This window comes from Tachypleus tridentatus, chromosome 10 (genome assembly GCF_004210375.1).
Source record: "Tachypleus tridentatus isolate NWPU-2018 chromosome 10, ASM421037v1, whole genome shotgun sequence".
Taxonomy (NCBI): Eukaryota; Metazoa; Arthropoda; class Merostomata; order Xiphosura; family Limulidae; genus Tachypleus; species Tachypleus tridentatus.
This window is the reverse complement of record NC_134834.1, coordinates 157,312,968-157,328,140: the sequence shown is the minus strand read 5'-3', so window position 1 is coordinate 157,328,140 and position 15,173 is coordinate 157,312,968. Positions and strand designations below refer to the sequence as shown.

The window sequence follows — 15,173 nt, the reverse complement described above, 5'->3', positions numbered from 1 at the left end:
ATAAATATTAAGCTAAAGAATCTTGTATATCCAACATTCAGTTTATGCTGTCTTTTGATGAGGATGCGTCAGTTAAACAGGTTATTATCCAAAGAACGCTCTTATCCGTTCGTTTCTGAGATGATTTAATTATTTATCATTCAAAGCTACGCAACTTACTTAAACCTACAGGATGTCATAATTATCTACTACAAGTGTGCAGCTTGTATAACTGTAGAACAGAAGAGTACAAAACTCCCTTCAACACCAAAATTATAATAGTTTATTTTGCTTTAGCACAAAGTTACACAAAGAAGAGACAACGTTACTTTTTGTCACTTTCTTTGCTCAGTTGGAAAATAATTTTTTTCAATCTTCCACATGATACAAATACTCCAAACAATATCAGTTTTGACGTCTGTGATAAAACTGTTTCATGTTGGAGCTGATTTAATTCAGCCTTCCTCCGTCCATAGTTCTTTTTTTTCAGCCGCGGCACAGCGGCTCATAGAAGGTTCTGAGTTGTGCCTTTTTTCTCAAGTACAAACATTTAACTCGTAGCTCTATCATCTCTTAACCGACTTGAGATCTAATTGCAGTTTTGGACTCAGGAAGTCAAACCTTTCTGAAGAGTGTATTTGGCCACATCTAAGGTCTCATAGATTAATTTGAACTTGCTTACAAGAATTTCAATTTGAGGGTTGGCTGATGAGAAGTAAAACCGAATGGGGTATATGCGCACCCCACGCTTGATATTGCCAGTGCACAAAAGTATAGCTAATAAAAAGGATAAAAGGTCTTATCCATTAAATTAATCTAATCCTGCCTAAAAATATAAATTGCCGAGCTAATGATGAATCCTTCTTATTTTACAAGTATCAGTGCAGTAGCCTCTAGATACAACCAGTGTTTAAAATTTAAAATCATTTGAAAAAGATGGCGGTGCGCACACATTCGGATGGAAATGGGACGTAGCGGCTACATAAAAACCAAAGCCAAATACCTTTTGCAGCAGTAATTTTTTGTCCATAACGTAATTCTTCCTCCTTACCAATATGCTTACTGGATCATGCCGCCCTAACATTAATCATTCGATATACCTCAAAAGAGTTTGAATTATTGTCGAATTTCCATCGGATATGAAAGGTAAGAGCCACACACTTTAGGTGCTAAGAATCATCTGTTTGGAAGAACAGTTTCAGCTGACACCAACATGGGTTGGATTAACGTGGCATTTTCCTAAACTTAATCTCGTAAATTAACAAATCAGCAAATCTCATAGGTGAATGACGAAATGATTTTTATAATTATATTGCTTTTGAGAAAAAGTAGTTACTACTCCCCTAAAAAAAATGGTAATTTCCAGATTACCAACTTCAATCACAAACTCGAAACGACAGATTATGTATGCTTCTGACCACCTTATGATTAGTTTCTTTCTGTTTGCGATGCCCTCTGTGGAACGCAACTTTAGTAAAACAAGATGATTTTCTGATTTTTATTTTCTTACAGCGCTATCTAATCCATCGAGCTGAAATATGGGGGAGCAAAAATCACTTTTAACAACAGAACCCCTTTAATCCTTTACTTTCGATGGTATGATAATAAAGGCAAGCACGTGTTCACATATAATACCCACCAACCGTAATACATACGCAGATATTTTTAAAACAGTAACAACTTTCTTATTGAAATTACTACCGATATACGAATGGATTTATAACATTAAAAAATTTCTTATGGAACTTGCTATAAACACAATGCGACATATTGAGATGTTGGTTTTCATTTTGTTTCAACCGAAATATAAAGTTATAATGGAAAGAATGTTTCACATACTTCATACACCAGTTAAAGGCCACTTTATTGTCCCTGAGATCCCTTGAAGAAAAAATCACGCAGTGTGGTTTTTTCTCGGTCTGCTGGTTAGGACGCCCGACTCGCAATCTGAAGGTCGTGTATTCGAATCCCCATCACCGGACCAGCATGTCTTTTCAGCCTTTGGCAGTTAGTTGGTGGTGTTGACTAAAAGGCTTCCTTTAGTCTGTCATTATTAAATTAGGTAAGAGTAGTGGAGTAACACTGCGCGAAACTCAAAACAAACCAAGCCAATTTCTTTCTCTCCAACAGACCACTACTAAAGATCAGTAATGTGAGATGAAACAGTACAGTAACCGAATGAAGTGTTTTTCATTCGACACAAAAGTTCAAGACTACAAATATTGAGCTTTAAAAGATCGTTATGACCAGTGGAGTTAAACACAGCTGAAGATGATAAGGGAAGTGTGGTACTTATAATGTGATAAATTAAATACGGTTGAAGGTAAGGGAAGAAGTTTGTCAAAAATAACAGTATTTAAAATATTATAACATTTTCATACTTGAAGTGTAGAAGACGGACGATTAAACATGAAACAGCAAGTTGTTTATGTTGAAAATTCCAACTAACACCTATGGAGAGAAATTTCCTGTTTAAAACCTGAGAAACTGAACACTGAATTCATTCAGAATCTTAACAGCACTGATATCTTCTACATTAAGCATAAACGCATTACATAATTCACTTGTTTTTTTATAAATAAAATATTCTGAATAGCAATATCCCTCTCTTTGTGCTTTCCGGACACAACTAACTATCAATCTTCTTATGAATAAACAATTTAATTAACTTGGTAGAAGCAGCCTAAAATAAAACAGGTATTCTATTTTATAACATAATAAATATGTATTGATATAAAATTGAAAAAATACAAGCCACATAAGTAGTTCTTGCACAATGCTGGTAGAAACACGAGCAAGGCAAAGTTTTGTGAATGTTCACATACAAGATTTCATAGGCCGATCCTCCCACTTCCCGCGATACACTTTGTACATGTTAACTATACTGTCTGTTGCCTATTGGTAATTTTTCTTATTTTACTCCCTGAGCAACACGTAATTTTGTATGAAAAAATTAAAGCAGCTAAAGTATTCTAATCATCACGTGAACCAAAATAACATCGAGTTAAAAATTCATATTATAAAAACTAGAGTTAATGATTTTTCAAACTGTTATATATATATTCACATTATCAACACCCAATAATCATTCAAAGGCGGCACCAATGTCACGAGGTTTTTTTTTTTTAATAGTCATACATTACACCAACGAAGCTAAGAAAAAAAGTCAAACGTATTTACATGCAGTCAAACGTCAGTAAATTTCTTCATGAGCCAATCAAAACCATTCGTAGAATAATTACTGTAAAAATTACTAACATTAACAACTTCTTATCAGTAAAAAACCACAGTAAAAGGAACAAACTGTCGGTATTCTTATATTACAAAAACTGATCTCGCAGTCTGTTCCGCCGACTGTGGTTTTTCACCACTTGCTATACGCGATAATTTGTTATTTATCATTATAACAACTTCTAATATATTAAAAAGCCAGTATATTTTGGTAACACTGTGTTCCAATAACGGCTTCTATATCATGTTGCTTACCAACAAAAGTGTAACTTAATACTGTTGTTACTTTATGTACTGAAAGTACAAAATGAAAGATACAGACAATAAAACTGGAAAATATATTTATTGATTTCAGAATTTAGTATCTGTTGTTTAAGGAAGTTTGTTTTTATTCAAAATGTTAGTGATATAATAAAAAATAGCGTAATTCAGAAACGATTTAGGTTTAAAAATGAATCAAAATCATTACATACATAAATTTTGTGCATTTGACTCTGGGTTAGGTGATCCCATACAACGCCTTTACTTCAGGTTTATTATACCAACACCCTACGATTGCACAGCAACCCTCCCCTCACAATCCCCTTGCACCCCCGTCACTAAAATCGTAATTGGAAGACAATAATAGAACTATTCTATAGGGTTAACTGCATCTTGGCTTTCATTACTTCTCTTATTTCGAGAAATCAAGCTTAGCATGACGCACTCTTTCTTCTTGGTTAAATACTCAATGTTTGTTTGTCCTAAAACTGCGCATGCATTTAATTTCAAATGATGTAAATATACTTAATAAAGATATTGTATAACAATATATTAAAAGTTTATCAAAGTTTTTAAAAAACTTACTTTAGGTCATTGAATAGCATTGCAAGTTTATTTATTGATAACATTAAGAACGGTAAATTTAAACCAAAGTAAAGCAAACGAACACAAGTTAGTGTTAATTTATCTCTATCGAATACAAGTGGTATTTAATAAAGGCTTAACTAGGGTCAGGCCTAAGACAAATGAATTTATAGATTTCGGTTTCTATGTCCAATAACTATTTTGTACCATTCTCGAAATTATTTATTTAAAAGAAGTACTGTTTTGATAAAGATACTAACATAAATGCAAATAAGTAATTATGTCGAGTTCTTTCACATTAACTTATTTACACACTTTATGTTCCCCTCTCCATTTTTTTCACATGGAAGAGGCGATTTCTTATCTAAAGGTCCCATGCTATTCTTTAGATAGCTATTAAGTAGGAAATATATTTCCAAACACCACATTACAATGCTGAGTTATATTTATCTTGTATAGAACTGCCGAAAAATCACAAATTATTTTTATTCACAAAATTCTGCACAGCTAACGGTCTTTCTTATTTGTTAATCATTTTTGTGCATATAAGAAATTTATTTAAGAATTGTAATATTCGTCAAAGTTTTTCAAATATGATTTGAATAAAGTTACGAACGATTTTTCGGTTGCAAAATTCTCAAATTTCATAGAGTTTGTTAATGTTCCTTAAAACATTTTACAAATCCAATATATTACACATGACTTTCATAAAAAAGAAATTAATAAAAAAACCTTCCTTGTGTTTTAATTTATATATTTCCATAATGTTGAATTATTTTTGTTTACATATGTCTGTACAGGATTGCCTAAAAATAGTAAATTATTTTTATTGACAATAGAATTCTGCACATCCAACAGTTTTTGAGTTTTTTGTTAATCACAGTAACGTTTGAGATTTAAAAAACCTTTCTTCAGCATGACACTAACCGTAACCAAGTTTTGTTTTAATTGAATTAAGTTCAGCAATAATTGATTTTAGCTTTTATCTTAAAAATCATCCACGATTTTATCGAAATATCGGTTTATTTCTAGACATTGTTCTTCCATCCTCTTGTACGTACGTCTGTTGCTTTAGATCGCCATTATATACAAACTAACCTTAAAATAAAATAAATTAAAAAGTGAAAACATGTTTACGTCTGCAAGTAGTGACACAGAAAAACGTTATTTGTTAGCACAGAGCTTGCATTACGGAGAGTTCCGCACACACACCCATTTCCTAAACGTCTGGATGGCTGGCTAATTGACTCAAATCCTCTTTACTGAGCCCAAAGAATATCTCCTACTCACAAAATATGTGCTTCACGTGTCTTCCACCCCCCCCAATAGAAGTCGCGCCACGATCGTGGGAAACCAGGAGTCCTCAAAGTCACTAGTGGGTCTGATATCGGTTTACATAGAAATCAAACTGCAGTTTACGGATATTCGTCGCATTCAGAAACAAAAAAGTAACGATTTAAAAACCCTAAAAGTTAATGAATTAACCCTTGAACTTATCAAGAAAGGATAATGTAAAATATAGGTTAAATAACCCGAAAAAAAACAACTGAATCATGGAACAGTTCTATAACCATGGTGATGTGATGTTACAGGTTTGTGCAAATTTATCCAGTTGTTGGTGTACTAATAACATCCAGCACCACACTACCTGAAATATACTAACAAAGGAAATTTCAAACAATTTCAACCAGCGACTTTCCAAGAGTTTATACGTACATACATAAACTTGACATTAAGTAAATAGATACTCCCCTCACCCCCCCCATGAAAAGAGCACTATACCCCTGCTATGGTCTACCCAACACCGGAGATTAACTTCTTTAGCACGTGTAAGCTATCCCATTTCCCGGGATTAGTCGCAGACCAGAGGTAGTGATCCTGACAATACGATGTGTGAGAATATTATTACCCCGCATAAGATAAACCACTGCACCTCAAGCTATTATTCTCCATTCATTTTTACTAATACTATGAATGTTTCCAGAACAAATTGGTATTATTTCAAACTTGGGCGTCTACAGGGTTGAGTTCGATGTATTAAGGCGATTTTAAATTTACAAATCAGAAAGTTGTGTAATAATCACACAAGTTACTGTAACAAGTCACACCACAGCCATAGTAAACAAAGTGGGCATGTTGTTACAGGTGATAATCCATGCACACAGTATAGTGTTAAATCGCCCCAGGTAACAGTACGCCACATAATCAATGCTGATCTCCACCTGAAAACGAGGTAAACAAAATAGAACAGCCCAACTAGAAATACTTTACTTTAAGTAGTGTGATGCCACCGAAAAATTGATCACTTGTAGCTAGGAAGCGTACCCCCCGCTAGTACAGCGGTATGTCTACGGATTTACAACGCTAAAATCAGGGGTTCGATTCCCCTCGGTGGGCTCAGTAGATAGCCAGATGTGGCTTTGCTATAAGAAAAAAAAAGAAAAGCAAGGAAACTGCTCTTATGAACAAAACAGTTCATACACGATGACCACAAAGACGTGTTCAAATCTTGAGGTTTAGAATTTCCATGACGAGAGTGTCTTTTGTACTTAAAACCACTGCAAAACAAAGGAACGTGGATTAACTTAGAACACCACGACCGACCATCTAAAATCAGAATTTGTAATAAGTCGCACCACAACCAGGTAAGCAAAGTGGACATGTTGTGACAGGTGATAATCCACACACACAATGTCAGCGTAAAGCCGGTCATGTAACAGCAGTCAACAAAATCAAAATTTATATCCGCCTAGAAACGAGATAAACAAGGTGTGGATTCACCAAAATAAGGCTTCCAGTCATACCTCCAATTTACACGTCACATACCTTCAAGTGAAAAATGAAAGAGGTATTTTACTTTATTTCACATACACACACACACAAAACATACCAGTCAAGTCACAGAAATCAATGCTTGTGTCTTACTGTGCAAAGGACTGTTGAAATGAGCTCTCGAAATCGTCGTCCTCTCAGGCTAGTTGGAAAGTTGGGGGAGGAATTTTGTGTTTTAAACATGACAGTGTTACAGTCTGAAGACATATCATCGTGTCACTGGAATCTAATACAACGTCCTCTGTTACTTGGATCAAATTACCTTACATCCATCAAATGTGATCGCAAATTTAAGCTGTTACCTCAAAATGAGTAAAAGTAACAGCTCCGATTTTTTGAACAGTGCAGATAATAAAATCATAAGCAATACGATTATGAAAAGTTATGTTGGTAACCAAGGTAAAATATTGCTGAAGCACCCACATTTTGTAGTCAACAGAAAAGAATTCCGACTGTTTCTATGACAACTCGACAACTATTCAAACAAGTTTTCGTTATCACAAGGAATATACTCATACAGCAATTTCACCCCAATATACATCAAAAGTAACAAACTCTTTCCAACACATAATATAATTTGAGGCCAAAAATGACTAAATATTCCTACCAGTCAACGCATAATAAAAACAGCTTTGTCTTGATTTTTGCTACTGGAGTCCGTTTATCCAACAGAATCTTATCTTACTCATTATTGTTATATTTCATGTGTTACGGTATTTCACGAAACAATAAGCTCAGGGTAAACCATAAACATCACATGATTAAGCTCACATTTAGAGAAAACTCTACAATTAAATTAAATGACCACCGTATAACCAAAAGCGCCGCCTACTTCTAGAAAAGGCGTTTCTCCATATAAGGTGATTCGTTTCCGATGCCCCTGTCACCAGTGTTTTTTTAATAACCTTTAATTTTTAAGCTTTTATTAACGTACTGAACTAAACCCACGCGCTTTCCAATTCATGACGTCAGTGGACTACTTATTTAGTACCTTGCTCATCATGATGAACGGCTGGCTACTTATTTAAGGTAGCAAACAGGTTTGTGAGGTTATGCCGTGTAGAGCGCCTTGTGCCATAGCCAATTCGATTTTTCGATTTAATTAGCATATCTTGGAAATATATATTTTTTATTTAACTTTACAGAGCTGAGTATGATTTAACAACCTCTGATCAAAACTTACAACTAAGAGTTTCTGTATTAGAGACCAGGTATTCCCGTTTAGAAAAGTCATGGATTTGAATTGCGCCTGACCTCAAACAAACTTAGATCTTCAGAAAAAAATTAACTATTTAGTTAATAGCTAATGTAATTTGAAATGAAACAAATATCTGCAGGTACTATTATAATAAAATAATTAGAAATAGTTAATGTTGTAAACAAAAAAAAAATGCCAAAAAGTTGTAATTATTAACTTTCATTAAATCATCAGTTGTTGGAGGCATCTTTGATCGTAATTCAAAACAAACCTATAGTATTTGAATATTAATATATGGACAGAACCTTGCACCTAACCAGGACAGGTAATATCTGGTCAGGAATCTACTTATATTTTCTGATCTAGACGTGCAATCTTGTAATGTCTTATACGTTCGTGGGCTAACAGACTTCACTATCGGATTGAACTACATTGTGACTAAACTTGCATTTTTATCCTTTATTACGGCTACACAAAACTAACTTTACTATACGTTTGCTGTGCAGAATAACCTAAAAAAACACTATTAAATACGTCCATATTCAAGATTATTTAAAGCATTATTATAAAGAAACAAGCAACGCCAACTGTTAACAAAATAGTTCCTGCAGGCTACAACAAAGGATAAAACAATCTTATTATTATTATTTTCCCCATGATATTCGCGCAGAAAGTTCTCGTTTAGCGTTTCGAGAAAATTAACAAAAAAATCTTGTGGTCTACAAATATCTTAAATCTACCTTCATTACTAACAACATTGAAGAATTGTTTCTTCGTTAATTTAGATAAATTTAGGCAGTTTTTCTCTAACTTAATTGAGATACAATTTAAGTAAAATGCATATAAGAGACGAAATTTCAGGAATACTACAGACAACATTTTACTTTGGTCTTGTAAATTCGCACAAAGCTGCACAAGGGCTATCGACGCAAAGACTTCCCTACTTTTCAAATGGGATTTAAATGTCATTCTTATAACTCACCCAAATCCCTAAAAATGTGGAGCGCGTGTATGCTACAATGGACACTAAGCTGGTATACAAACAATGTCTCACCCAAATATTTTTTTATATATTCTACCTTTTCATTTTAGTGTTACTTTTTTCTGTGAAGACATCTTTTAAGTTTGTTTGCTCGCAATTTCATATTGTTTCGAAGTAAGATCTAATTGGTAGGTAATTATAACCTGCATTTTTCAAGACGGCAACTTACATATTGTTGCAAAACATTCGGCACTTTGGTGCATAAAATTAGCATCTCATTAGAAAGAAATGGTTCTATTTCACTGAAAAAATTGTCAAACACATTTTTCAGTCGAATACAAGAGACTAACATTTTTTTAAATAACTGGAAAATACAAAAGATATGGAAAAAAAACAATTTTGTCTGAACACAAAGAAATGACTATTTAATTCATGTAAATAAAAAATTTAGAGCAATTGCCCACAATTGAAACAGTGTTAAAAAGAAAAACTTCTTGAATATTTATAAAAATCATAGAAATGTTTTTGTGGTCGACTTCATTTCGTTACCACATTCAAGTCTTATCATTCTTCATAAAGTATCTTGTGCTTTATGAAAGTAACGTCAATGTACCAAATTTTTCCAAAATTCGGTGTTTATTAATATGAATGCAACATCAAAAGTTAGTTTGTTTTTATGCGAGAGTCAGTGATCATGGATATAAGACATTGTCCTGGATCCACAGGACCTATGGATTCACAGTTCGGCATCCTTACCACTGAGCAACACCCGCCACAACTAACAAAGGAAAAACGTCCTTTGAATATTCCCCTCAGTACGACCCACTCACCGCCTACAATTGGCTACATAATACAAGGATTTGAAATATTCCTCCAAAAGCGAGGAATAAAATAATGGGAAACCATAAAAAAACGAGAGAATCCTCAATAGCTACGGCACTTGAAATTATTTCAGACGTAGTTCAATTAATCTAAAAATACTTTTTCTTTACTAGTTATATTTTGTGCTCCACCAACACTAATCATGAAGCGTGCTTACACCCGATTTATTTTAATTTTATGACTCATCAAGATCTATACCAGCTTACCCTCAAACTGAAATTATTTTAGGCACGTTTACAGTAAATTAATCTACAAAACATTGAGCGTGGTAAAATACAGTAACTGAAAGGGTTTGATCTCTCGAGCCCGAAACTGTAACTAGATCTCAATTCGGTCAAGAAATGGCGTAGTTATGAGCTAAAAAAATTGAGGAAATGAATCTTCAACTTTTAGAATCACGACCAGTCTTTTTTCTTTAGCATTTTACATTTCTGTTAAGACAATTCACAGAATTCAGAACTATTCCAGAGTATTCAAAATAAGTACTTCATAACGCTCGTGAAAAAAGTTTCAGAAAAGTCGACCATCCCCATAACCTCTTAACCCTCCCTGCATCCACTTCTATAACTTATGTATCACTAAGTACACTATCAGCTTATAGCTTAGATTGTTTAGCTTATTAGATTGTTTCATTGTGGCTAATCCCAATTAAACGCACAAAGGCTTGGCTTCTGTCTACAACCTTAAAATAGTTGTAGAAACATGAAAAAATTAAGAGCAAAAACTCGGACATATAATCACAGACTTTCTTATTACTTGTGGTAACAAATAACTTTGTCAACTTGAATAACCATAACGTCAAAACATGTCTGCCTTTTTATTATCACATAAAATATCTTAACAGAGTTGTTTGATAACAAGTTTGAATCGATTTTTTCCTTCAAAATTCAAGTTGTATCGCCAGTTCAACGACCGATAAAATTTCGTTAGGTCAAAGTTTAGGAGATCAGCGCGGGAACTGTAGGAATTTCGTACCAAAGTGCTGACGTCACTTCATATAAACAAAACACAGCATACCAGTTGTTGAAAGACTTTTTCTTGTTTATAGCAATTAAATTTTCTAGGTCAGAGTTTTGGATTCATTTCAGTTATGTTAAAACATCCACAAACAGAAAGGTTTTGCTGTAGTTCTTTTGTTATCTGCCTTTGGTTATCCTCAACACGTTGGCGGTCTTAATGACCCTGGCAGTCGATAAGGTTTAAAAGCCCAATGTGATCTCATAGCCTAGAATTATTTTGAAATTGCCTTGTCACTAAGTAATTCTATCTAGTATGTTTTCCATACGTGTTACCAGTGATTACAGTATGTCGTTGTGATTCGTTCATTTAGTTGAATCACTGCTGGCAGTGATGTCACTATCAACTTTCCTGCTGTCCTTGTGTATCTGTGAGCTATGGGCGTGGTACCAGTTTGACAACGGGCGGGAAATAGATTAACAAAACACGTATGTTTGAAGTTAAGACCGTAATAACAGAAAACATATAAACACATCTGGGAAAATATAGCAAAAGTTTGTTTGCTTAAGCCAAACAATATGCTGTCTACATTCTGCCCACTGCAGGAATTCAACCTAGGATATAAGCTTCCCACTGACCAGAACTGTAGTAAATAATTTATGCAGACCTATACATACTGGAAATTTGTTTAGGACGCAGACATTATTGAATAAAAGGCTTAGTGTTCGGATTGCGCTCTACCGCTAACCTGCTGTTGCAAAATGCTACATGATCACGTGAATATGACGTATATGATAATACACCTAACTGAACATTTACTGCCTTTGTTCTTGCCCCCCCCCTTCGCTAGTACAGCGATACATCTGCAGATTTACAATGCTAAAATCAGGGGTTCGAAAGCCCGATGTGGCTTTGCTATAAGAAAACACATACACACACGCCTTTGTTCTTCATCATTCTCGGTCGAAAGTCGGTGGAAAAAATAAATATATTAAAAAATTATTGTATTAATTCACATGAATAACTGTACAGTAAAATACGTAGTGTGAATGGCATGCGTATCAATATGGTTTAGTTGCTGCATTATATTAAAAATTTGTTTCGAATTTCGTGCAAAGCTACTCCAGGGTTATCTGCGCTAGTCGTTCCGAATTTAGCAGTGTAAGACTAGAGGGAAGGCAGGTAGTCATCATCACCACCCACCGTCAACTCCTGGACTACTCTTTTACAAACGAATAGTGGGATTGAGCGTATCATTATAACGCCCCCAGGGCTGAAAGGGCAAGCATATTCCGTGCGACGGGGATTCGAGCCCGCGACATTATGATTAGGAGTCAAGTGCCTTAACCACCTGGCCATGCCGGGCCCCATATTAAAAGTTTCCACCATTCGAGAAAATAAGAGTTTTGGGATTTAAATTTTAAAACATTGCAACATAAATCTAGTAACGGTTAAGAATATGGTGTTACAGTTTATTATACATAAGCAGTTGACAAATGTGCAATTTCACTATACGATTAAGTTCTAAAACTGTTTTCTTTCCGGAAAAGTTGTCAAATACACGATTAATTTAACCTTAAGGATTTTCATATCTAATAAAAAACGTAAAAAAAGAAATTAAAATCTAATAAGTAATTATTTCTTAATAAACACGCAACCGAATATGCAAAATAATACCCTTCGAAAAACCACGAAAGACACGTGTTCTGACTATTAATAAAATATATCTTTGACTCAAACGGTTGTTAATAATAGAGAACAGGACGAAACATTTGGACGAGTAACGGTGATGTACATCTATCTTGTTTTTCATTCTATTTTGATTGTATGAACGGATAACGCTACAAGAAAGCTGAAAACCGACAGTTTGAATGGGGTGAATTTCTACTGTTACGAGCGCACGTGACAAGTTGAAAGCCAACTGAGCACTCGGCCCAACCCTACTTAAGCCTTAACGATAGAAGACAGTGTAATTTAATATCAACGGACAACAGTGTGAGAAATAATTACACAGTATAATAATCTACATACATAGCAATGTAATAAGTATTAGGTCATGAAAAATGCTAATTAATCCTCCCCCATTTCTGCGAGTTATTATTCTTACGAACCAATTAATTTATATTACTACAGTGTTGAAGTAGTTCAAAAATATACACTAACATTTGTTTTCCCAATGTATTGATGCTGTGTAAGCAACTAAAATAGTGTGTGTGTTTTTTATTAGAGCTAAATATAACCACATCCAAGCTAGTAAGCTCATACTATGAAGTCTGTTTAAACTAAATATCGTAATAAAATTGTCCATAACAATGAATCCAGGGGGCGGGGTACAAAATATTCAGAACTACAAAAGAACAAAATATCTGTTTTGCAAAGAAAGGAAGTTATTTCGATCTTTCATTAAACCCTACTCTCAACACGAATAAAATTACGAATCCCCTCACATATACTTGTATTGTTTTTAATACGAAATTTGAATAGCTGGATAAAATAAGCTCCACCCAGAATAAGAAGTTTTTGTTTGTTTATCATTCAAAGTTAAGATGATTATTTTAGAAGTATCATCCATACTTCGAACTATCGTTAATTATGGACATTCCAAAGTTTTCACTCACCAAGGTGTAGAGTCAAATTTACTTGTGTGGGGTACTGAACTCCTTCAAACATGGTTTCACTCTGCCACCAGGTCTCGTTGTTGTTATTGTTCAAGTCCGTCAGGTAGTTTGGTGGATGAGCAAGATGAGGGAAAGAGTTGTCACAGATTTCACACGCCTTTTTTGCTCCTGTTGCACTAGTCTGAAGACAATATTCCGTCGGTCCACGCATTCCGCACGTGTTAGTCGCTTCCACGCGCACGTCAAAGGCAGCATTGCTAAATTCTGGCATACAACGTTGGGGTCGACCCTCATTATCGTAGCAACGACTGGGCGTCCCCCGGTGTGAAGGTAAATCAATTTCTTCAATATTTTGAGCTCGAATAAGGTTGATGAGGAACAAAAATACAATCCAGGTGAATGAGTATTTCCAACTGTAACTCCAAACCAAAATATCTCTATTCAATACCCGATTCTGTTCCGCCATTTCCTTCTAAGCACGCGACCTTAAATGCACATATAAAGCTAGCTGAAAAGCTTATCCTAAGAGTGTGAGAGAGAATATGCTAACAGGCCGGTAGCTAAGAGACCGTCTGGCAGTGATTGGCTGTTTGTCCGGTCCCTCTCACGGTTCTCAATAACCCGCAGGATGTTCCCAAATTTAGAGTAGGGCGGGGGTGGAATTCTCAAGTGTCCGAAGACAAGAGAAAGTAAAAGCCTAACTTTCTAATACTTCCTTTACTAATACGATGTTTAAAAACCAGCATTCATTCTCTTGTGTTTCCCATTACTGAAAAAAAAAGATTTATTAAACTTAAACAAAAGTATTACAGCTTGCTATAACCGGAAGAGAAATAACTGGCTTCCTGTTGGTGGGTGATCACAAGCAGTTATTAAACTTGGGAGATTTTCTTAGCCTAATTAGGATTCTCAACCATACGCGATGGAAACCAGATGTGCGGTCGCCCGAGTCTTATAGTTTAAACTTGCGTTTTCTTTAGATTCATAGATTATTAGCTAATGCTAAAAAACGTGGCGCTGTTTTTGCTTTTTTTAAAACTATATATATATATATATATATTGTAAGCATATTAGTAAATATAATTAACGTAAAAACGTTTTGGGAAAATATATTTAGAGAGAGAAAAAGCAGACAGACAAAATGGTGCATGCTATCTTAGTAAATTCTCTATGGAGGGGTGGGAGATTACAAAATAAAACACAATTATTTTCCAAATTGAAAATACAAAATTCTAAATATAAATCACTCTTGATAGGTATTTCTGCTATCCAGGGAAGAACTGCCGTTGTAACCTCTCATCTATGTTATTTGTTTTTCGTAATGCAGCTAATATCAAGCGTACGTGCCTCTATAAAGAAGACAACCTATGAATCCGAATATTCATGGCTCGAGTCGTGTTAGTGTTAAAAGTCGTCCTGCAATTTGTAACTGTGGGTGTGCTGAAAACGTTACGGGTCAAATCCCAATATTTAGTTAGATAGGAGTAATAAAAGAATTGCGATGGGTGTTGTTAAGAAGCTTACCTTCATTTTGACCTTACGGCCTTACATAATCTGGAAGTTAAAGCACTCGACACGCAACCTACTGGTCACGAGTTCTAATTTTCCGTCACCGAACATGCTCGCCCCTTTAGCCATGCGATGTTAT

The 15,173-nt window shown here is 34.8% G+C and overlaps 1 protein-coding gene across 1 annotated transcript in view; it reads right to left on the bottom strand.

The window, feature by feature from the left end:
- Positions 1–14,900, bottom strand: part of LOC143230731 (laminin subunit gamma-1-like) — a 96,328-nt gene extending 81,428 nt beyond the window's left edge. Inside the window, exon 1 of the mRNA XM_076464801.1 lies at positions 13,526–14,900. Coding sequence (XP_076320916.1) covers positions 13,526–13,991 — 466 coding nt within the window. The 5' untranslated portion in view covers positions 13,992–14,900. The remainder of the gene's footprint in view (positions 1–13,525) is intronic.
- Positions 14,901–15,173: the final 273 nt, after the last annotated feature.